Raw genomic sequence first — 25,140 nt, forward strand, 5'->3', positions numbered from 1 at the left:
TTTAAATGATTTTATTTATTTATTTTTAGAGAGAGAAGGGGAGGGAGGGAGAAAGAGAAGGAGAGAAACTTCGATGTGTGGAGAGATACTACATCAGTCGGTTGCCTCTCACATGTCCCTAACTGAGAACCTGGCCTACAACCCAGGCATGTACAGTGACCAGAAATCAAACTGGAAACCTTTTGGTTCACAGGCTGGCACTCAGTCCACTGAGTCATACTAGCCAGGACATAGTTTTTAGTGTATATATTTTTCACCTTCTTGATTAAATTTGTTTCTAGGTATTTTATTCTTTTTTATGTAATTCTAAATGGCATTATTTTCTAAATTTCTCTTTCTGGTAATTGACTGATTTGTGGGTATTGAACTATCTTTACATTCCTGGAATAAATCCCAATTGATTATAGTATATGATCCTCTTAATGTATTGTTGAATTTGGTTTGCTAATATTTTTTTGAGAATTTTTATACCTGTGTTCATCAATATAGGTATATTGGCCTATAATTGGCTTTTCTTTCTTTTTTTTTTTTTTTGGTAATTTTCTTAAATGATTTTAGCACCAGGCCTTGTAAAATGAGTTTGGAAGTATTCCCTCCTCTTCTATTTTTTGGAAGATTTTGAGAATGATTGGTATTAATTCCTTTCGGTGTTTGATAGAATTCACCAGTGAAGCCATCTGGTCCTGGACTTTTATTTGCTGCAAAGTTTTTTGTTTTGTTTTGTTTTGTTTTGTTTTGTTTTAGGTTGTTTTATTTCATTTTTTCCTATTAGCATTTAGTCCCCTTCTATATTCCTCCTCCCTTGCAATCACCACACTGTTGTCCATGACCATGAGTCCTTTCTCCTTTTTGCTAAATCACTCCACCCCCTACCCATCAACCCCCATAGCTGTCATCCTGGTCTTTATGAGTCTCCGTTTTGCTTGTTTGTTCAGTTCGTTCCTTAGATTCCACATGAGTGAAATCATAGGGTATTTTTCTTTATCTGACTGGCTTATTTCACTTAGCATAATGTTCTCCAGGTGGATCCTTACTGTTGCAAAGGGTAAAATTTTCTTCTTTTTAAAATGGGAATAGAGGGAACATACCTGAACATAATAAAAGCCACATATGACAAACCCACTGCCAGCATCATCCTCAATGGGCGAAAACTAAAAGTGTTTCCCTTAAGATTGGGAACAAGACAGGGATACCTGCTTTCACCTTTCTTATTCAACATAGTACTGGAAGTCCTAGCCACAGCAATCAGACAAGAAGAAGAATAAAAGGCATCCAAATTGGACAGGAAGAAGTAAAACTATCTTAATTTGTAGATGACATGATATTGTACATAGAGAATCCTAGAGATTCCACCAAGAAATTACTAGAACTGATAAATGAATTCAGCAAAGTAGCAGGATATAAAATTAATATTCAGAAATCAGTTGCATTTTTATATATCAATAATGAACTAACAGAAGGGGAAATTAAGAAAACAATTCCATTTATAATTGCTTCAAAAAAGAATAAAATACCTAGGAATAAACCTAACCAAGGCGGTAAAAGACCTATACTTGGAAAATTATAAGACATGAAGAAAGAAACTGAAGAAGATACCAGTGGAAGCACATACCATGTTCATGGATAGGAAAAATTAACATCATTAAAATGTCCATACTACCCAAAGCAATCTATAGATTCAACACTATTTCTATCAAGTTTCCAAAGATGTATTTCACAGAACGAGAACAAATATTTCAAAAACTTATATGGAACCACAAAAGGCCCCAAATAGCAACAGCAATCCTGAAAAAGAACAAAGTTGGAGGAATCATGCTGCCTAATATCAACCTGCAAAGTTTTTGATTAATGATCTGATCTCCTTACTTGTAATTGGTCTGTTTAAATTTTCTGTTTCTTCATGATCCAGTCTTGTTGACTGTATTTTTTTTTTAGGAATTTATCCATTTCTATGTTATCTAATTTGTTGGCATATAATTGTTCATTGTAGTCTCTATTGATCTTTTGCATTTCTGCAGTATCAGTTGTAACATCTTCTCATTCATTTCTAACTTTATTTAAGTCCTTTCTATTTCTTTTAGTCTAGCTAAAGGTTTATCTTTTTTAAAAACCAGCTTAGTTTTAGCAGTCTTTTCAATTGCCTTATAAGTCTCTGTTTCATTTATTTTCAACTCTGATCTTTGTTATTTCCTTTTTCTTACTAACTTTGGGGATAGTTCTTCTTTTTCAAGTTCCATAAGATGTACAATTAGATTGTTTATTTGAGCTCTTTCTTTTTCCTTACTGTAGGCGTTCATTGCTCTGGACATCCTTCTTAGAACTGCTTTTTCTGCATGCCATTAGTTTTGGAATGCTGAATTTCCATTTTCAATTGTCTGAAGATCTATTTTGACTTTTCGAGACTTCTTTGACCCATTGGTTGTTCTGTAGTATGTTGCCTAATTTTCACATATTTGTGAACTTTCCAGTTTTCTTCATGGTAGTCAGAAAATTGCTTCAATCTTTTTAAACTTACTAAGACTTGTTCTGTAGCCTAACATATGATCTATCCTGAAATGTCCCATGTGTGCTTGAAAAGAATATATATTATGTTGCTTTTGGATGGAATGTTCTTTAAATGTCTGTGAAGTCTACCTGGTATAACAAGTAGTTTAAGTCCAGTGTTTTCTTACTGATGTTGTTGAATGTGGGGTATTAAAGTTCCCTTGTATTATTGTATTGCTGTCTATTTCTCCCTTAGGTTTGTTAATATTTGAAGAAAGATTTATTAAGTAGTTGTGTAAAATGAGGAATTAACCAATATGTACTTAGTGATCATTTTTATGATTGAAAGGAGACTCTAAAGTCTGACAGACTTTATATTGAATTCCAGCTGTATTTACCTTACAAAACTTTAACCTACCAGGGGTGTATAACCTTTTGACATCTCTGAGCCACACTGGAAGAAGAGTTGTCTTGGGTCACACATTAAATATGTTGTGACATGTAATCACAAAAGAATCTCATAGTGTTTTAAGTCAATTTACAATTTTGTGTTGGGCCGCATTCACAGCCATTCTGGGCTGCAGGTGGCCCATGGGCCACAGGTTGGACACTCCTGCAAACCTTAGAGACTCACCTGTAAAATGCAAATGGTAACTCCTAGCAGAGTGTCCCCCTGATAAATGAAGTCGTTAGAAATGTTAGGGCAAAGCACCTAATGCAGCTATGTTTTATTCATGAGCTCTAAACTAGTAGACTCCAGTTCTCCAGGAATAACTGTCTCAATAGTGACCAAAAATTGTTAAGCTTTACACTAATCCCAATTTCTTTTCCCCCAGCAATGTGGAGCGGCCTCTTCACTCACTTAACAGAATCTTGGAACAACTTTAAGGGCCTAGATCCAAATTATACCACATGGATGGATGTCATGGAGAAGCATGGCTACCGAACACAAAAATTTGGAAAACTGGACTATACTTCAGGACATCATTCCATTAGGTAAAAAAAAATAAAACAAAAAACAGTCCTACTAGGTTTCCCTCTGCTATATCACATAAGTGAATTCTTTTTGACTTTTTAAAAATTTCTCTACAAAGGTAAAATTAAATCTCTTAATCCCTCAATTATATTAATTTAGCTAAAACTTTAGCTTTCTTTAATCTTCTTAAAATATTAAATTTGCTAATATGCTGATAATTTTGTTTTTCTTAAACACTAAAGGTCTATAAAAGTATTTATAAAATTGTTTAGCCCATGACTTATTGTTGAGTTTTTGTTATGTAATAGCTACTTTTTTATTTATTTCACAGCCTGTTTTAAGATTATAGTCTTCTTGCTACTTGTTTTTGTCAGTTCATTCTGTTTCGAGTCTATTGTAACTTTTTTTTTTTTTTCCATTTTACTAAGCCCTCACAAATCACACCGCCCAGCCTGGTAGATAATACTAGAGATCTAGAATCAGATTACCTACTTTTGAATCCCAGTTTCTTTATTTACTACTAACCTGTAATGGTATAATCTTGGAAACATTATCTAAGTTAAGGAACTTTAATTTCTTTCTTGTAAAGATAAAATGAAATAATATGTGCAGAAAAGAGCTAACACAATCAGTCTCGGATTTCTATCCTTAGATAAACTTGCTTTCAAAATTGGCCCTTGGTTGACACCTGGGAACTTGAATTTCAGGAGTGTTCCCCATATTCCCTAGCTGATAAAATGACTTACTGTGTACCTTGAATTTTTGTACCATGTGGTTTTATGTTGAACCTGCTTTCACTCTGGGAGACTGGGGTTTTGGTATGTTCTAAGGCAGAAAGAGTCTACATAATCAACCCTAATAACAACTTAGATGTTGAGTCTGTAATAGCTTTCTGACAGACAACACTTCACATATATTGCCACAGTTAGATGCCAGATGAACTGTGTGTCCTTTGTGACTCCACTTGGCTACTGATACCTGGTTTCCTGTGGAATTACCCGAAGCATATTTTCCCTTCTCTGATTCTGCTTTGTGTCCTTTCACTGTCATAAATCATCACCATGAGTAACACTATTTGCTGAGTCCCGTGAGTCCTCCTGCTTGGGGTATCCCAACACTTGTGACTCCTGGCTCAAATATATATTAAGACCTCAGAGCAGTACCTCTTGCTTAACAGGTGCTAGTTGAGGACTATGATAACGATATCAGTGATGAGGATCACTGATAAGTGATAAGAATGATAAGAATGAGCCAGAGAAATAAATCAATAAAAATAATGGTGAGTGTAGTGAGAAGAATGTTTCCCAAAAGTTCATGTCCACCTGGAGCTACAGAATATGACCTTAGTCAAAAATAGATCTTATTCGAAGATTTAATTGGAGGTGAATTCATCCTGGATTTAGAGTGAATCCTAAATCCAATGGCCAGTCCTTATTAGAAGAAGAAAGGACACACACAGAGAAAGCAGTGTGGAGACGTAGACACAGATGGAAGTGATCACAGCTACAAGCTAAAGGATGCTAAAGATTGCCAGGAGTTACCAGAGGCTAGGAGGAAGCAAGGAAAAATTCTTCCCTAGAGCCTATAGATGAGGGATTTTCAACCACTGTGCCACAGGGTCACACTGGCGTGCCACGGGGTTCTTAAAACTTGCAGTCAGGGGCACTGACCTCTTTTCCCTTAGGTTGTCACATAAAAAAATAACAACAGCCAATAACAACAAAAGCCATCTAGTGTGAATGAATCAAAATTATACCTATTTTTTCAGACTGGTAAAAATATATTTTGGGTGTCCTGCAGAATTTTAACCATTAGTTTATGTGTGCCACGAGGTGAACAAGGTTGCAAATCGCTGCGTTAGAGGGAACACGGCCCTGCCAGCACCTTGAGTTCAGATATGCAGCCTCCAGAACTGTAAGAGAATAAATTTCTGTTGTTTTAATCCATGCAATTTGGGTTAGAACAACACCTGGTTTGTAGTGATTTGTTATAGCAGCCCAAGGAAACTAATACAGTGAGATTTCGGTAAACAGATACTGGAATAATCTAGAAGAATCTTAGTAGAGCAGGTCTTCCAATAATGTCCTTTTATTCAACCCCTCATTTCATTATAATGTTGATGAGTTGCCCTAGGAACATAACACTTTTTTTGTATCCATTAGCCATTGGTAAAATTGGTCTTGTTATAGGTCATTTCACTAAAGTCACAAAAATGATCAGTGATGTTAAGTGAGGACTTAATGTATTAATCTTCCTCTTCTGATTAATGTTAATTTTTTTTCCCTTTCTGTCATCCAAAATCTAAAAGATATCAAGACTGGATACCCAGAAGAAATCCTGATTTCTCTTCCCCACCCGTGCCTTCTAATCCATCACCAAATATTATCAGCTCTACTTCTAAAATATTTCTCCAATTTATTCACCTCTCATCCTCTCCAGCAAGTACTAACAGCTCTTGCCTAAACTATTGAAATGGCCTCCTAACTTCTTTTCTTCTTATTTTCTATAGGCAGCCAGAATGATATTTTTTAAATATACATCTAACTGAGTGACTTACCTGGTTAAAATCAGTGATTTTTTATCTTTGCACACAGGCCAAAATCTCAAATCCATAACACTGTTAATGAGACCCTACATAATCTAGCCCCCACCTACCTCCAGTCTCACTTAGTACCACTCCCTTTCTCCCTCAGTATGCACTTGGTCTTTCTTTAATCCCTTGAACATGCTTTTGACTCCATCTGGACCATGGACAAGCTAGTCAGTCCTCCTATACAAAATGCTCCTCCCCTATTCTGCCCAGCTACCACAGCAGAAAGAAAAGGTGTGGGGGGGGGAGGGGGGAGGAGCATAGGCTTTGAATGTATCAAAATAGCTGCCTAGAGCTGCCTTGCCTACCATCCTTGTAACCTTGGGCAAGTTCTGTGTCAGTGTTCTTATCTGTCACTGAAATTAATAATTTCCACCTCACTGGATAACTGTCATTTTTAAATGAGTAATAAGATTATATAGAAGAATTAAATGAAATGATAAAGTATTAACAATTCCTGGCAAAAGGTAAGCATTGGTAAAATATCAATCAAGGTAAAATATTATTGTTATAAAAATGGCTTGGCCAGAATTGTAGTTTAATACTTACATAACTTTCCCTTCTTCTAAAGTTCTTTGCATTACTATTATTTCATGGAGTTTCACAAATTTCTCTTCAAAATCCTTCTCCTCTTTTTAAAAAATAAAGCCAATCCAAAGTAACATACAACTGTTCATATTATCCTATTTGAAATTCTTCCTATTTGTTTCCTCAGTCAAGCCGCTAATAAAAAGAAACTGGCCCTGGCTGGTATAGTCAGATAGAGCTCTGGCCTGAAAACCAAAGGGTGGCCAGTTTGATTCCCAGTCAGGGCACGTGCCTGGGTTGCAGGTCAGGCCCCCAGTAGGGAGCGTGGGAGAAGCAACCACACACTGATGTTTCTCTCCTTCTCTTTCTCCTTCCCTTCCCCTCTATCTAAAAATAAATAAATAAAATCTTAAAAAAAATAAAATATAAAGAAACTGAAGTTGAACCCCTTGTGCTCCCTGTTATCATCACTCTAGGTATGAAATGGTTAAAATATGGCCTGAATTTTATTCTTCAGTGTGATAACAATTCTTGAAGGGAAGGACCCTGTCTTTTTCATTCTTTTGTCCCATTATAGGAACACAATTAAATGTTTGTTGAATTAGTGAATGGAATAAAAAGTTATATTGCTCTGCCTATAGCTTGTTATTTGATAAACATTGATGTTTATGTTTATCATGTCATCTCTTCATTATTAGTATTTTGTGTATATCCTCAACTAATAGAGTATATCCTGGTTTTGAGTTTTTTAATATTTTAAATATCCTTATTTTTCCTAAGTTCTTTCTCATGTGGAATGCTAAAATTAGCAAAAGGAAAAAGACACAAAAATGTTGACATTGCAGAGGTCAATTGCCTGCCGTGTATTTTCATTTACTCACCCTCCCACCAGAGCTTAGGAAATTGAAATAAACTGTCGAGACTAATTGTATGGGTACTGTATCTTCCTACACAGGCATACGGCTGACAAATAGGTCAAGGTTTCTGTTGATAGCATGTCTGCCAAGGCTATATGAGTTATGGCACATTATCTTTCAGATATTTCTGTGTGAGTTTAAAAGTGGATCTAGGGGGAAAAGTTCTCTTAATATCAAACTTCATAAGTAGAGGCGCATTCAGTGTTTTTGATAGACTGACTCTTAAAATCAATACTCAAGTTTCTATAACTCTTTGTGCTACATTTACCACTGAAATTGGCTATTTTTGATCCTGCTTCTATTTCCAACCAGAAATACAAGTTTTCCAGTTTATTACTACAGTGCCTGCCTGTCTTTCTGAGGCATCCAGCGATGCTTCCTTTGTGTACCCGTGTAGGAACACTGGTCCCACTGTGTGCTTTTTACGGTGTGCAGTGAACTGCACGGCACTGGAGCTCTACGGGCCACACGCTTGTTTGTTCCAGACGGTCATGCATAAAGTGGTGGTGGTACCACTCATTAAGATCCCACTTACTAACTGGAAGACCTCAAGCAAGCTATTTGTCTGCTTAGGATCCCAGTTGATTCAAATGAGCTTACACTGCATGACTTCAAAGGATTTTCCTTTCTGAAATTCTGCGACTTTGATGGAGTACAGTGAAGTGGTTAATAAAGTCCTGATATTCATTTGCCCCCTCATATTATATGTATTGTGCTTATAGTAGTTTTGATCAGGTTCATATTTGCTATATCTTCTTAGCAATTGGACAAAAAAAAAACCATTTGTGTTTAATTCATTAGGTTTTTTAAATCTCTTCTGCTATCAGATAAAACTGCTTTGCCAGTATATTCCCAGTATTTAAAACAGTGGTTCTCAGCCAAGGACAGTTTTCCTCGCAGAAGACATCTGGCGATGTCTAGAGAGGTTATGGCCGACACCACTGGGAGAAGACCACGGGCGTCTGGAGAGGAGGCCAGAGAGGCTGCTAACAGGCTGGGAGGCACAGGACGGCCCCTCCCCCAACCGGGACTTACCAAGCCCAACCTGTCGGGGGTGCAGAGGGTGAGAAACCATGATCTAAAACTGTTTTATACTCATCAGCTTGGCCTTAGGAATCTCAACTTAATATCACATCCACATTTTTTATTTTACACTTATTCCTCCATATTCTAAGGGACCAGATCCAACCGATACTAGTGTATCAATTTAGAATTAACAAAACCAAAGGAAATATTCATTTGGAAGTGTATAGAATTATAAGGGAATTGATTTTATATAGCTACTTTAAAAACTAGATTTGTAAGATCAATACAGTTTAATAAAGAATTTGAATATTAAGTAATATTCCTTAAAGTACTAAAACTAAAAGATGACCTTTATTTAAGGTACAAAAGTAAGATCAGATATGTGCAATACCTACTCAGCAAATATTTATGGGCCCACCTCCTATGTGCCAGACACTGTTTTTTAGAGTGTAGGGGACACAGTAGTGACAGAACACAAACACCTCTGACCTCATGGAACTCACTTTCTGCGGCATCAGAAGAGAATTTCAACAAGCTGCTGTTTTATCTTTCCTAGCTAAAAATTTAAAACTTAAAATACAGTTGTTCTTTATTTTACCTTACCACCACTGTAATTATGTACAATTCTTATAGCTTTATGTTTTTCTGAAGCCAGTCCACAATAGGCAATTTTTAATCTCCTCAAATGAAAAAGAGGCCTGCTTCCAAAGTGAGAGGATTGCTATGGAAAAACACTCTGAAGCTAGAGCCTCTTGGCAAACAGCAAAAGGAAGCAAAACACAAGCTGCTAACACCACTCTTCCTCGCATCCCTGGCTTTCTAATTGGAGCCAGAGTGACCCTGAGGAGGGAAGTCGGGAACAGCAACCCCTCCCTCAGTCCCCCAGAATTCTGCCGCCCAACGAATTAGTCTGTGTTTACCTCACCATATCCACTATTATTTTATAGTCTAATATCATCTCTGTCTCTAGGTTAGTTTTATACCTATGGAGTAAGATTTTATCTTATTCTTTTCCTTACAGTGGAGAAAGACATCTATTCCTTTGGTCATTTTAGAAGCTTTTTTAGAACCTCCCTGCCTACCCACACTCACGTGCCGTATTATATTTATGGATGTTCAGTGTCTAGAACAGCTTGCATAATTCTGCGTGCATTCTCAGCGCGATATTTGATGGTAGTGGAAGAGCCTGCTGATGAGTTGGTTGTGTTTCATTATTCCAGAACTCTCACTTGCGATGACCAGCAAATTCTCGGCTGAAGCAGCCTTTGGGGCTGTCTTCGGATTACTGCCTACTGTACCTCCTCTGTCCTTGTCCCGTGCACAGGTGTTGGCTCTGAGCCTACAGCCTCGTTCCAGTCTTGGATTTTTTCCCCATTTAATTACCAAAGTTTTAATGTAATGTGTTTAGTTGCCCACAATGGAGTTTATCTCCTCCTGTTGCCAGTGTTAGCCATTTGAGGATTTGAGAGTTTATCTCAATCTACAAGAGAAGAGCCTGAAACTATCTAATAAGGTGGAGATTTAACTTTTTTGATTTAATTAACTTTAGCAATAGCCAGGTACGACCTAACTGAGGAGACATTTGGTTCAAAAGAGGTTAAAAAGAAGTCTAGTTAACTACACTAAAGGGCAAATTGTGGTGAGTTCTATTTAAAGGAGGAAGCGATCATATGCAGATTGTCCTTAAAGGATGGGAGGAAAGGCTGCAAGGCACTGTATTTAACACAATTTTTCACAATTTAACATGTCTGAAATTGCAGTCCATCTTACAATTGATGGAAATTCCCTAATATTGACAGCTGCTATAATTTCACCCCCCCCACAAAAAAAGGAAACTGGTTGGAATTAATGAAATTAATCAATGGGAAAACATACATATATTGAGCATTTATATAATGTATATTGAAAAATGATATTCCAATCTGAATTTGCCAGGGTTAGAATTACTCATTCAATTAAAATAGACTTTTTGTAAATGAACACATATGTAAGGAAGATGGACGACAGCATTTGAGTCCTTTTAAAAATGCTATGTGTATTTCTCACAACTTTGAAAGAAGAGTGTATTATGGGAATGGGTATGGATTCCTTTTTCTCTTATAGAATTTGTTAGGCTGATAATATTTACATGGCCTTATTCAGCATTATAAATTTCCATGCAGAGACTTACCTGAGACAGGTTACCTGTTATAATCCCATCAGTAATGATGACTTGTGTGTATGCACGCATGCATGAGAGAGGGAGAAAAATAGATATGAGTCTCCCCACAATATGAGATAATTATCTTTGGAATCTTCGTATGCTGAAGGTTTAAGTGTAGCCTCCTTATTCATTTTAAAAGAAAACATCATCAATTTTAATATGTGATATTTTTTCAGATGAGATTGTTACTATGTAAATTAGCCCTGGGCCACCTGTAGACTCAGTATCCAGGGCTACAGCAGTAGAAATTGGCACACTGGCACAGAACACCCACACAGCAATGGCACACATGCAAATTTATACGGTAATTAGTAATGCGTTAAGTAGTTCTGTTTTCCATTTTTATTAAGAGGAGAGTGTGGTGTTAAAGAGAAATGAATCAAACTGCTGACTTTTGGGCCAAGGGCATTTAACCATCACCTTATTTTCTGGAACTGAACCAAGGTGGAATAATTCTGTTTATGGGCTACTACGAAAACTGTTTTGATTATTCTGTCTAAAAATGGAGGTTTTTTTCCCTGGCTGGTGTGGCTTAGTGGATTGAGTGCCAGCCTGTGAACCAAAGGGTCGCCGCTTAGATTCCCATTCAGGGCACGTGCCTGGGTTGCAGGCCAGGTCCCCAGTAGGGGGCATGTGACAGGCAACCTTACACATGGATGTTTCTATCCCTGTCTCGGTTATGGGGGTCAGTTATGGAAACTTCATTGCACAGGCAAGTTTAATTAGCTCATTGACCATTAGTGATTAAACTCTACCTCCTCTTCCCTCCCTTAAAGCAAGGTGCGGGTAGGGGGTTAAAAGTTTCAACCCTTCAGTCACATGGTTGCTTCTCTGGGCAACCAGCCTCATCAAGTAACTTCTTCAGAGGAACAAAAGGTACCTTTGTTGCTCTCATCACTCAGGAAATTACAAGGGTTTTAGGAGCTGGAAAAAGGACTAAGGCCTAATATGCAGGGTTGGGCAAAAGTAGGTTTACAGTTGTGAGTACACAAAACCCAGTTTTTTCTTGCATTATTTATTTTTCTGAATTTTCCATATGAACTGTAAACCTACTTTTGCCCACTCCTGTATATTTCTTCTTTATAAACCACAGTATCACACTTGGCAAGTAGTTAAGTTATATTATAAGCTTGCTTGAATTTTCTTGCTTCCTGCAATAATTTCTCAGCCGTATTTTCTAATGTAACACTCCTGGTCGAAAAGAAAGTACTTTGGTTTCTGTCCATCTGTGTGAGTCTCTCTCACTGTCCCCTTTCTTCTCAACATCCTTGAGCTCCAGCACATGTCCTGCTGGTGCAGTGACCCCTAACATCCTGTCCCCTGCACTGACTCTGGCAATGGCCAGACAATGAGATTTCAGCACTGACGGAAGACTGAAAAACTAATGCTTTATTGTTTGGACAGTTATAAATTTTGTAAAACATACTATTCTAGGACTTTCCATATGGTAGATAGAATTCATTAAAATCTGTTAGGTGTAATTCCACCAAAATTCTGCTTTTCATTGTATTTATCAAAATATACTGAGTATCTACTACAAAAATTATGTTTTTATTGTGGTGGCTTAAATTTCTTTACCTATCTTCAAAAGGCAGATAAAAGCTCTATTCAGCTCACCTCTGGGCTGCCAGTCATTTTAGGTGCTTTGAAATTTCCCTTATATGGAGTATTAAGGTTTAATATAAAATATTGTTTGTTTTTCCACTGGTATTGGAATTTTTTAACCCTTTTCTTAATTGAAAGGCCACTTTACAGGTGCTCACCTCAACCAACTTATAAAAACAAATGTGGAAGAAAAGGTGCCACATACCAAACCTGTCAGCTCAGGGGAGGCCTGCACGGCAGCCTCTCAAACTCAGAGACCTAAAGCAACCACAGAGGATGGTCTGAAATGAAATCCTGAACTAAAAGCAGTTCATGGAGGGTAGTCATGTCCTAGGCCAGTATTTTTCTCTAACAAAGGTCAATCTTTACCTTAATCGAGGCTGTCCCTTGTCTCTGTGCATCAATGACAACACGCTTTTGGAAATGTCAAGGTAACTTCCAGTTTTCCGAAATCAGTGGGCACATCCACCAGAGTTGAGACCACAAGTCCTCTGACTGTTATTGTTATCATGTTAATTGTTGATTGTTAACCATCCTTTATCCACCTACGGGATGAGGCACTACTACCCACCCTGGTAACATGTTCCTTTTGCATGAATTGTTACATCGTCTGGTAGAAGCAAAAACAGTAATATGGCAATTATGTTACAAAAATTTGATTAAGTAACTTTGGAAAGCTTGTAAATGTCAGATTGACTATTAAGGGTTTTATATGCATTGTATCTCACATATTTTTATTGAGAATAAATTATAAATTGTTCTTATATTGAGAAAGATACAGCTAGAAACAGTTTGAAACACAAAATTCTACTAGCAAAACTAATTTGCTAGACACTAAATAATTTTAAAGGTCATACATTGTAAGTATCAAAGCCAGAATTTATTCTATATCTCACTGACTACAGAACGCAATGACTGAATTATTAAATTACATTTTCTTTTACCAATGTAAAAGAAGTATGTGTCTATCATTTTACCTTTTATCCAATTCCAGAGCTCCCCCTCTAACCCATCACCAGTGAATTTTATGTAACCCCCTTATGTCTCCTCCTTGGATTGTAATGTATAAAATAAGGTGCTAAACTTCCATTTTCCAGAGCATTTCTCAATCCTTTGAGATTCTGCTTCCCGGCAACTATTGTCAGTTGGGCTCAAATAAACTCACAAAATTTCTTTACAGGTCTGAATGTCTCTTACATTGACACAAGCTTCTTACAAATCTCCATGACTGCTTCCTAAACAATTATGCCAACTGAATATACTTATACATGGATTGAGAAAAAGTAGTAGTAAGCACTGCTACTTAACTTACCAAGTAGTTAGATAAAATAGAGATTTAGAAGAGTTAGATCGACTAAATCATTTAACTGTTATAGCAGGTCATAAATATATATATATAGTTTATAATGGATAAGAAATTTGTATCACTGTTAGCTTAGCTTAGATCATAGTTTAAATTGTTCTTGTAATGAGAAAGATATAGCTAGAAACAGTTTGGAACACAAAACTCCCTAGACACATAAGATACATACTGGAGGTAGGATTTTTAAATATAAATATTTAGTGTCAGGAGAAGATGATGGTAGCTTTGGTTGGAAATACTATCTCTTCTTTTAATGGAAAAAAACCCAAAATGCTAGGAAATTCAGAAGTACTAGGAGTAAAAAACATCCCTTTTTATTTTACTAAATATCTTGTTATAAGAAAGAGTAACCTTTCTAGACAATCTTCGTTTTAAAGAACACAGGTAAATGTTTTATTTTTGTTACTTTTTCCTCATTTTTTAATTTGCAATGTCAATAATTTTCTTAAATGAGATCTAGTTCTGTTAGTCTGAACACTTACATGAATGAGTCTAAAAATTGTTTTCCTTGTCCTATCTGAGAAAAAAGTTCACAGCAAATATCAAGTGTAACATTTGCTCTAAGCTTTTTGCAGATATTTATATCTGATTAAGAAGGATTTCTTTTACTCTTACTTTGCAGTAGTATCCCTATGAATAGGTATTATATCTCCTATATTTTGTTAAAAAGGTAAAATATGTTGATTCAATGTCAAATGTTAAACCATATTTTCCTTTCTAGAATAAATGCTTTGTCAAGTTAAAAAAATCATTTTCCATACTGCTTACTTTTATGCTTAGTTTTTAAAATACATTGGGGTACAGCTGTCTTCTCCCTCCCCAGCAATCGTGTGGAAGCATGGACAAGGGATGTGGCTTTTTTACTCAGACAAGAAGGTAGACCTGTGGTTAACCTTATCCCCCAAAAGACTAAGATAAGAGTAATGGAAAAGGACTGGAAGACTACAGACAGAGCAGTGAACTGGTTAAGAAAAGCAGCAACTAATCACACTCAACCATTTGTTCTGTATTTGGGATTAAATTTACCACACCCTTATCCTTCACCATCTTCAGGAGAAAATTTTGGATCTTCAACATTTCACACATCTCGCTATTGGCTTAAAAAAGTAAGTATACTGTGTGTGCTCAAGACTAGAAGTTAACATTTTATCTTTATGTTCTGGTATTTACTCAGCTCCTTTTATTATCACTTATAAAGAAAAATTTGAATATCATATATTCTTATTAAATCAAATTGACCAGTAACTAGCTGACAAAAACTGAAGGGGCAATTTACAAAAATAAAATGTGTTAACACTTAGAAGCCCACTTCTGAATTGAATACATTTGCATCTAATATGTCTATTAAAAGAGAAACTAAAAGACATTCTCTAAGTAGTGAAGATAGTGCTCACTTTGCACAGTTCAGGGTTATAAAGTTACCACATGGGCTGAAAACTGCACAGGGAGATCTTAGTAATCGATTGGGAGAATGATCATTCTCTAGGACTCTTAAAACATTTGTCAAAACATTTCAATCTCTCTTATTTGGGGTTATAAGTGTGTAAGGAAATGAAAAACATTAAAATTAGTATTTAAAGCACTGTAAAGAAACATTGAGAATTAAAGCGTTTTGCTCATTGTAAAAGAAAATGATCGAGAGTACTTTGAACAGTGCTTTGTGTTCTCATTGTATAGTTTGGCATGGAGCAAGCCTCTTCTCTGTGTGTGGCCACACTGTCGTATTCCTTTGTAAGTGTGGATCACCTTCCAGCATTTTGCCCTTTGCGCTTTCAGTGTTGTGATACATCCCCGAGAGCTCCTTTTATGTGAAGATCTTTGCCTCCCTCACTTCCTCTAGGTCATGTTTACCCTTTCTTTCCAATGACCGCCCCATTTATGTCCACGAGCGTGTCTTCGCTGAGTTCCTCTGGCTGCGTATCCAGCTGCGTCAGCATTCCCGTGTCAGCTGTTCCTTCTGTAACTGCAGTCAGTGTTTGATTCAGGTTTCACTCCACTGTTACCACTTCTCATCTCTTTAGTCTACATTCCTCTCTGTTAACCAGCTCCCTGTTGGGATGACCCATTTGTATGCAGTGTCCCATGGACTTGCCACCGGAAAACGGGGGCAGCGCAACCACACACCCTGCTGTCTGTGTGTGTGCTGAATCCGGGGTGTGCAGTGACCAGTCAGGACGGACTTGGGAAGAAGTGGCCTGATTAGTCACTGATACTCATCTTTCATTTATGCAGTGATTTGTAGACTAGAGAGCCAGCAGCATATGGATGTGAAAGCTTGTACTTTATGTGATAACTCAGTTAACGCACCTTGAACCCTGAACCCTGAACCCTGTCAGTGGGAGACTGGTGTTACCTAACCGGACTGCGGTACCTGAAATCTGTGTGTATCTGAACCATGCACAGGAAGGACTGCCTGTGTTTTGAAACATATTATCTTAAATCAAATTTAACTCACTTTAAACACTCGAATCAGGCCCTGGCAGGGTAGCTCGGTTGGTTGGAGTGTTATCCTGTACACCAAAAATGTTGCGTGTTTGGTCCCTGGGAAGGGTTCACGGTGAGGGCTCATACCCAGGTTGCAGGTTCAATCCCCAGTCAGGTGCGTACAAGAGGCAACAGATCAATGTTTCTCTTTCTTTCTCTCTTTCTTTCTCCATTCTTCTGTCTCTAAAACCAGTAAACATATCCACAGGTGAGGATTCAGAAAAAAATTCTAATCAGAAACACTTTCAGTGCACCATATTTTAAAGGAAATATTGTCAAAGTTTCAAATAAATCATCTTTTTAAAAAGTTCTAACTCGTTCATATCTAAAAACTCATTTGTAGTATTAGCCTAATAACATGATTCAAGAAAATACCTTGAATCATTTAAGTAAAACCTTTAAGTAAATAATAAGTAGATGCTTGAATTTTTTTAATTATTTTATGGTTGTTCAAGTACAGCTGTAACCTAATCAACAAAACAAACAAACAGGCAAGTTATTTGAATTTATTAAAGTTACATGACTAAAAGGCATTTAGGACTTAAATCTTGTCTTGTTTTCACCAAAACTGTAAGTACTTCTATATGAAAAGGTTGTATTTGTTTTTAATAAACAGTTGGCTATCTCACTGGATATCGTCATTTGGCTAGTGAATTACTGGAGAAAAGGAGTCTATATTCCTAGGTTGATGATTCTGAAACTGGAGCTGATCGCACAGCTATTTAAAGCGCTTAGACCCTTCTTCTGAACTAGAGACTGTCTAATACAGCTCATGGTATTTTCACCGACAGGTATAATTTTAAAAAGAATCTTGACAACTTTTTCACTATATATATAGATATTAATATATAACTCTTGTTACTACTGAGAATAGTTTGTTCCTAATTTATGTATTTGATTCACTGTTTTCTGTACATAATTTTTAACCATTCTCTTCTGCTCTCTGCGATAATTAAAGTGTACTTGTTGGATGAGACGAACATCACACTCTTTTTCTCCCGGTTTGAGGTGTCTCATGGTGCCATCCAAATCCCAGAGTGGCTGCCTCTGTCAGAGACGCACCCTACAGACTACTACTCTTCTTACACAAAGAACTGCACTGGGAAGTTCACAGAAAAAGAAATTAGGAACATCAGAGCATTCTATTATGCTATGTGTGCTGAGACAGACGCCATGCTTGGTAGGTGGTATAATAATTAGCAATTTTGTGAAGAAAAAGTATATTTTCCCAAGTAACTGTGATTATGCTGGTTGGTGACTTGTATGAACATCCTAAGATCACTTCTTTTATCAGTTGCTTAGATACTTCAGACTTAGCATTATAAGGTTCTTGACACATATAAAAGTTGGATCATTTCCATTAATAATAGAATAAAGGCCTTTTCTATTTTATTTATTCATAAATTAATAAATACTTAGATCTGTTCATATACAAAGAAAGGGTCACGGAAGGCTATGTCATCTGCTTGGAACAAATCCTTTTGCCAGCTTTAATCAGAAATCGGTACAGTCATGCCTCTTCATTGCACTTCACAGGTTGCATTTTATACAAGTTAAAGGGAAGACCCTCCACCAGCAAAAGATTACAGCTTTACTGCAGTGGCCTAGAACCAAACCCAAAACATCTCTGAAGTATGCCTGTATTCAAACACAGTTACCCTTGTGATAGGTAACAGAGGCAGCTTAGGTTCCAGATTCTAGAATCTAGACGATGAGACAGTTTAGTTGTAAACTTTGTGACTTCTCCTAGACTTGTAATACCTACGAAACCAATATTTCCCCCCAGGCCCCTCGGAGCAAGGCTTACCTAGAGGTGAAGTCAGTTTCCCCGTGTGTATTCTGGTCCAGAATCATAGCGAATGTCCTTTTGTAATTCAGCTCAAAACCAAACCTGTCTCCCTAAAATGACTGTCAAGAATGTGTTTGGCCACTCACTTGTAGAGTTGTGACAGTTTCCACTTCAGGTGGAGGAACCCTGGTTTAAAAAACATACCCATTTTTATGGGTATGTCCTTTTCACAAACCATATCATTAACTTTGCTGCACAGTGGAATAGAGCATAGATTCATTGCGAAGTATAGGTAACACCTTTTCTGTACAAAGTAAATCTTGGTAGTGAACAAGTAAATGGCTATTTATTAAGAAACATTTATTGGGCAAAAATAGAAAAATATAAAACAGGAACAGCCTGTTTGCCATATGGCAAAACAGCCATATGGTTAAATTATGTATAATATATAAAGTATAATATGTACTAAGTCTTAAGGACTTTCCAACTATTTAATTTAAAATGCAAGATTTTAAGTAAGTTTCTTTAATCCTTAAATCCACACAGATGTTGAATTGTATTTATATATTTTCTGATATTAGTGATAGTCACCCATTTGCACCCTGGAAATCTCTTTTGAATGTTTGCAACTATCCATTCATCCATATCTGCTAAAGTGAAATAGTATATAATGTTATGCAGGCAGTGTGGGAACACTACCCTTGATGTCTCTTCAGGAAGCAGCCCACTTCAAGTTAGCAAGGTTATGAAATACATTGTATCCTTGCTGTTAAATCTACAACAGGTTTGGTCACCAAATACAGTAGTATTTATTACTGTTCACAATGCCTGTTCAAAAACATTTATTGCCTCCTAGTGATCAGGCAGTATGTCAGGCATTGGTAGTATTAAGTTGAATGTTATCAAGAAATTATGTATTAATTAAAATACCACTACGGAAAACAATACGGAATTTTCTAAGAAAACTAAAAATGGAACTGCCTTTTGACCCAGCAATTCCACTGCTAGGATTATATCCTAAGAACCCTGAAACACCTATCAAAAAAAACCCTACGCACCCCAATGTTCATAGCAGCACAATTTACAATAGCCAAGAGCTGGAAGCAACCTAAGTGCCCATCAGTAAATGAATGGATCAAAAAATTGTGGTACATATACACAATGGAATTCTATGCAGCAGAAAGAAAGAAGGAGCTCCTACCCTTTGCAACAGCATGGATGGAACTGGAGAGCATTATGCTGAGTGAAATAAGCCAGGCAGTAATAGACAAATACCATGTGATCTCACCTCTAACAGGAACCTAAACAACAAAACAAACAAGCAAGCAAAATATAACCAAAGACACTGAAATAGAGAACAGGCTGACAGTGACCAGAGGAGAGAGGGGAGGGAATTTCAGGGGAAAAGGGGAAGGATTTACAGGAACAATTACAAAGGACACATGGACAAAACTAAGGGGGGTGGAAATGGGAGGGAGGTGGGGAGCACTGGGCGGGGGTGAACTGAGATGGAGTAAAAGACAGAAAACTGTATTTGAACAATTAAAATAAATTAATTTTAAAAAATAAAAATTAAATTTTAAAAAATCCTCTAGGCATGCACTCTACCTCAGGGCCTTATATGCACTGTTCCCTCTGCCTGGGATGGCCTTCCCTGTTTTTCCATGGCTGGCTATCATCACTCTTTAGCTGTCAGCTCAAATACCACCACCACAGCAGTCTCTTCCCAGCCACTCTGAGTTCGTGTACCCCATCATCCTACTTACTCTATACCTTGTTTGCTTACATCATAATCTTTAATTATTTAGTCTATTTACTTGTTTATCATCCATTTCCCTTGAAAAATAGGAGCTTCATGAAGGCAGGGACATTCAGTCTTACTCAACATTGCATTTTAGGAACCTAGCTTTGCATCTGTAGTGCCTGCCATGTAGTGAGAACTCAGTAAAACATTTACCGGCAATTATAACACGTGGAAACCACAGCAGTGCACAAGCTATAGGGTCTTGGAGGTCAGAGTGATTCACTCTGCCTAGAGGAGCGGGGAGCTTCACCAGGGGGAAAATGCTTGAGCTGGGTCATAAAGAAGGCAATTTGCTAAGCAGTCAGTGGGAGAAAAGGCATTGACATAGAAGTCAAGAAAGTCTAAACTGATAAATATCAGTTCAGGGAATTCTAAGTTGTTAGGATTGTGAACCTTAAAGGTCTGAAGGTATGGAGCTAAAGGATTAAATGATGGGAAGCTGTGAAAGAGGTTTGCACTGGGTGTGATGTGATCAGAAATTTTAGAAGGATATCCACCAGAGTGGCACAAGAAATATTACGGAAGGCAAAGAGTGCAGGCCAGAAGACCAATTAGGAAGCAGTATCTGTTGTCCAGTTGAAAATCCTAATGGTAAGAATCCCATCAATAACTCCACAGAGCTCTGGGTCTCATTTCTGACTGGACCTCTGAGTTATCTGTCATTTTTAGTTTCGCTTTTTATTGTTTAATCTTTTGTTTAATCTTTTTGTTTCATCTTTTAAATAGCACAGCACCCTGTATCCTAGATTAAAAAAATGCCAAAATAGGGGATACTATTCTCTCTGGACAATACAGTGATCTCTTAATTATAATGAGGAAGAAGTTTCAGGACATGAAGGAGTAGGGACTGACCAGAGGGATTCTGCTGTCCAGGAATATGCGAAATCACACTCAGATGCTATTTGTACTGCTTCCAGCCCTTCTTCAAAGATGGGATTTCCATAACTCTCTGCCACCTTCATGGACAAGATCTGGTGATTATGGACTTGGGAAAAGTGTGGCAGGGCAGGGGAGTTCTGACCCCTCTTACCACCTCCCACTGGGCAGAAATTGTGGGTCAGTGCAATATCCACCCTTTCAGTATCTGAGACGTGTGGTGCTGATGTCCAGACTTAGTATTTTTTCTTTCAAGTCACTAAATGGGAAAAAAGTTTTCCCCATTCTTCCATAGGAACATAGAAAGCATGCCAGTATCATCTTCAAATAAAATAAACTATCCTATAAGTATTATAATTTTCTTCTTCCTCTCTCTTGTCTGTCAGCTGAGGAAGAGGCACAGGAAACTTGGTGTTACTTACTTAGGAGCAGTAAATACTACTCAGTTGTTAAGAAACATTTGGACCACCTCTTATAGGATAGAGATGTTATAAACTTATTATGATAGAATAAAACATTAACTAAAAGCTAATTAAGATTTATCTTGATTATATTGTAGGTGAGATTATTTTGGCTCTTCACCAGTTAGGCCTTCTTAAGAACACTATCGTCATATACACCTCGGACCACGGCGAGCTGGCCATGGAACACCGCCAGTTCTACAAAATGAGCATGTACGAAGCGAGCGCCCACGTCCCACTCTTGATAATGGGGCCAGGGATTCAGGCCAACCTACAAGTATCGGATGTGGTTTCTCTTGTGGATATTTACCCTACTATGCTTGGTAAGTAATGTAATTCTATAAATCTTTATTTGTAATAATGCTGGAGAATGAATAAGCAAACTAGTCAGGCTGCGCTGACTTCTTTACAACTTTGAGCAACTCCTTTAACTATGAATCAAATCCAAATCTGAAACATGAGGATAATATTGCTTAAGTTCCCTTGGCCTTCACTTACTTGTAGACATCTCATCAGGATATGACTATGGAGTAAGCCACAGAAGATATTCGGGTTCATAACTTCATAGATAGGTATGTACAAGGTCTGTCCAGAAAGTATCCAGACATGTAATATGAAAAATGGAGACAGACATTTATTGAAAAAGATACAAGAAACATTGTACACAGGACAATAGTGCCTCAGTCCCCTTCAGAGTAGGCACATTGGGACCTCACACAGTTCTCCCAGCATCTCTTCCACTGTTCAAAACACTCTGCAAAATCCTTTGTTGGCATCTCCATCAGCTGCCCCTTTGTATTTTCTTGAATCTCACTGACAATCTGAAATCTCTTCTTTTTAAAGGTGATGTTAGCTTTGGAAAAAGCCAGAAGTTGCAGGGCACCAAATCTGGGCTGTAGGGGGACTGAGCCACCTGGGTGATTTGATATTTCACTAGAAAACTCTGTATGAGACAAGATTCATGAGCAGGCGCACTGTGATGAAGCTGCCAATCACCAGTTGCCCGTAGCTGTAGCCATTTTCTTCATACTGCATCTCTCAATTGACAAAGATTATTATTAATCCTTATTAATTATTTGGTCTGGAGGAGCATACTCATAATGGACAATAACTTCCTAATCAAAAAACACATTCAACATGGTCTTGATCTTGCTGCAACTTTGCTGCACCATCTTTGGGCGTGGAGAACCAGGCAGTTTCCATTGGGACCACTAGGCCTTCATTTCTGGATCATGGCCATAGACCCACCATTCATCTCTGGTTATGATCTTCTTGAGGAAATCTGGTTCACTGGTAGTGGTTTGAATCAAGTCATTAGCAACTGCAGCGTGATTTTCATTCTGCTCTGGTAGCAGAAGCCATGGAACAAATTTTGCCACAACATGTTTCATGCTAAGATCCTGTGTCAAAATCTCAGATACAGTAGTTTTTGGAATCCCCCAATCAGCTTCTAGTTCTTGCACTGTCAGTCACAGAGGTTTGTTGATTGCATCCCGTACTCATTCAACATTCTCAGGTGTTCTGCTTGTTGGCAGGCCTTCAGAACATGAATCACTTTCAACAGATTCTCAACCATCTGTTAAGAGTTTGTTCTACACTTTTATTTCCATTGCACTCATTGCACCATCCCCAAAAGTTTTCCATGTCATCCAAATGGTTTCTGTGGAGGAATGTTCAAACTTAACGCAAAATTTGATGCAGATCCATTGCTCTACTCAGTAATTTTGAATGCTATGACTACACAGTACACACGCTCACTCAACAGCATCTACTGGCCCCACTGGCTTGTAGTGAAGTCATCATTGTTCACACATGAGCAATCCAGACCACTCTCCTTGGCTGCCAGGTTACATCAATGTCCTGCAAACCACTCTCTCTATATTAAGAATGGCTGGACTTTTCCCAGACAGACCTTGTATGTCATCTGATTCTTCACCTTCCTAAATGTAAGCATTTCCCTTCTTGACTATTTCATCCACTTTGGAACTACTAATTTTGTACAGTGTTTGCAAAGTCCCTTAATCTGATTCTATGAACATTTCTCCTGAGAAACTTTAGATGGTTCTGAACTATCTGCTTTACTAGTTTCTTAATGTCTATAAGCATAACCATGCTTATAGAACAGCAACATTTGGATAGTGGTACTTAGCAGTTTTTACTAACATAATGCCATCATCAACACAGAGGGAATTAATATAGAACTGTTAGTTTCTATCTAATTTAGCAGAGTACTTCAAGTACAATATAATTTAAACATTATATTTCCACTGTTTTAAAGAGACATCAGTTACAAAAAGTACCATCAATCTGTAAATAGGTTTTGGTGAAAGAAAAAGATAACACAACACAAGATACATATGTTTAATATACATATTAAAATGTGAAAGAATTCCCAGTCAGGGCACATGCCTGGGTTGCAGGTCAGTTCCTAGCAGGGGCCAGTTCCCAGCAGGGGACACGCCAGAAGCAACCATACATTGATATTTCTCTCCTTCTCTCCTTCCCTTCCCTTCTAAAGATAAATAAATTAAATTTTTTAAAAATGTGAAAGAAACAAGTCTCTGAAAAATCAAGAAATTTGAGAGTTCTTTTTATCTCCTTCCTTCTGCTAAAAGTCTTTCTCTTCATTTACCTAAAGACTATTCCAAGGTCTTAAATTTTTTTACAGTTAATTTGTATCAGTGTCTTTTCCTTTTTTCATTTATTTCATATTACTTCTTGTATATTTGAACACAATTCTTTGTCGTACTTTTGCCTGATGCATATTTTTAATTTCAGTTTCTTAGTCATCATTTGCTGGTTCTCCTTTATCTTAAGCAGTTTTAACACTTAGCCATATTTCTGCCACTTTCTGGCTCTGCTAGTCCCTATTATTTTTCACCATTTCTAGGAGGGAAGGGGAGAACTGGGCAGAGGGGAGCAAAGGGGGAAAAATTGGGACAGCTATAATGGCATAATTAATAAAATATACTTAAAAAATAAATGTACATGCAACTGTGTATATTTGTAACTATTTTAAGTATCTCCCTTATTATCATCTTTATAATTTTATGAATATATGGTTATTTATATTGGCATTTCTTTACAGCTTCCTCCCCTAGTTTTTCCTCATGTACTCCTTGCCCCCCCCACCCCATTTCCAGTGAAAAGCCTCCTCAGGATCGTCAGGTTTGATGACTTCTTAGCCCTGTTCAGTTTCCTTGAGGTACAGCGACTAAGGTTGGGGTGATTATTTCTCAGTTTCCCCCAGTATATTTCATGGTGATCTCTGGCATTTTGTTTGTCTATAGTCTATCCTAATCGGTTCCTAGTCATCCTATCACCTTATCTGCTAGTTGACTAATATGCATTGTTTACATCATTTTTCTTTAAATAGTTTTTTATATTTGCCCTTGATGTAAATTCTCTGTTTTACAATCTTGAGATTAAAAAGTATGCACACTGTTTTTCAAAATATACATACGCATGTATAATTCTGAAATTCCGATATTAGAGAATAAACTATAGATGAACAGACAAATTTATCTCTATGGTTAAAAAGTACAAACTGTTTGAATATATAGTAGTAATATAGTGGGTAAAAAATAGTTAACTTTATTTCAAAAAATGAAATGACACGTGAAAATGACCCCCATGCATTACTGAAAAGAAAATGTAGGCTTTAACACTACATGAACATGGCTTTTTGTCTTCTTTTGTTTGCTTACTGAGATAGATGTCTAACTTACTGTCCAAATCAGCACACTTTTGATAGTAAAAGGTTACTAGCAACAGTTATAACTGAAAATAAAAATAAAGCCAGATTTTTTAAATTGTGAAAATCTAATTACCTTAAAATACAGTTATAGTTAAAAAGAATGCTTAATTGCTAAAATGAATAATTTACATTGCAAAATCCTCCTTGTTACAGGATTTTAGTGGAGGCTTGGGAGAGGAATTCTCTATAGACTGTTTTGTTTTTATTTTATTTTTTATTTTTCAGTTACAACTGACATACATCATTATATTAGTTTCAATGTACAACACAGCGATTA

The 25,140-nt window shown here is 37.1% G+C and overlaps 1 protein-coding gene across 1 annotated transcript in view; it reads left to right on the forward strand.

Annotated features, from left to right (window-relative positions):
• The window catches only part of ARSK (arylsulfatase family member K), a 44,441-nt gene that overhangs the window by 10,138 nt on the left and 9,163 nt on the right, over positions 1-25,140 (forward strand). Inside the window, exons 3-6 of the mRNA XM_037153851.2 lie at positions 3,321-3,480; positions 14,516-14,798; positions 17,185-17,356; positions 21,205-21,429. Coding sequence (XP_037009746.2) covers positions 3,321-3,480; positions 14,516-14,798; positions 17,185-17,356; positions 21,205-21,429 — 840 coding nt within the window. The remainder of the gene's footprint in view (positions 1-3,320; positions 3,481-14,515; positions 14,799-17,184; positions 17,357-21,204; positions 21,430-25,140) is intronic.

The sequence above is a fragment of the Artibeus jamaicensis genome, unplaced genomic scaffold, assembly GCF_021234435.1.
Source record: "Artibeus jamaicensis isolate MK-2021 breed Jamaican fruit bat unplaced genomic scaffold, CSHL_Jam_final contig_3214, whole genome shotgun sequence".
Classification (NCBI taxonomy): Eukaryota; Metazoa; Chordata; class Mammalia; order Chiroptera; family Phyllostomidae; genus Artibeus; species Artibeus jamaicensis.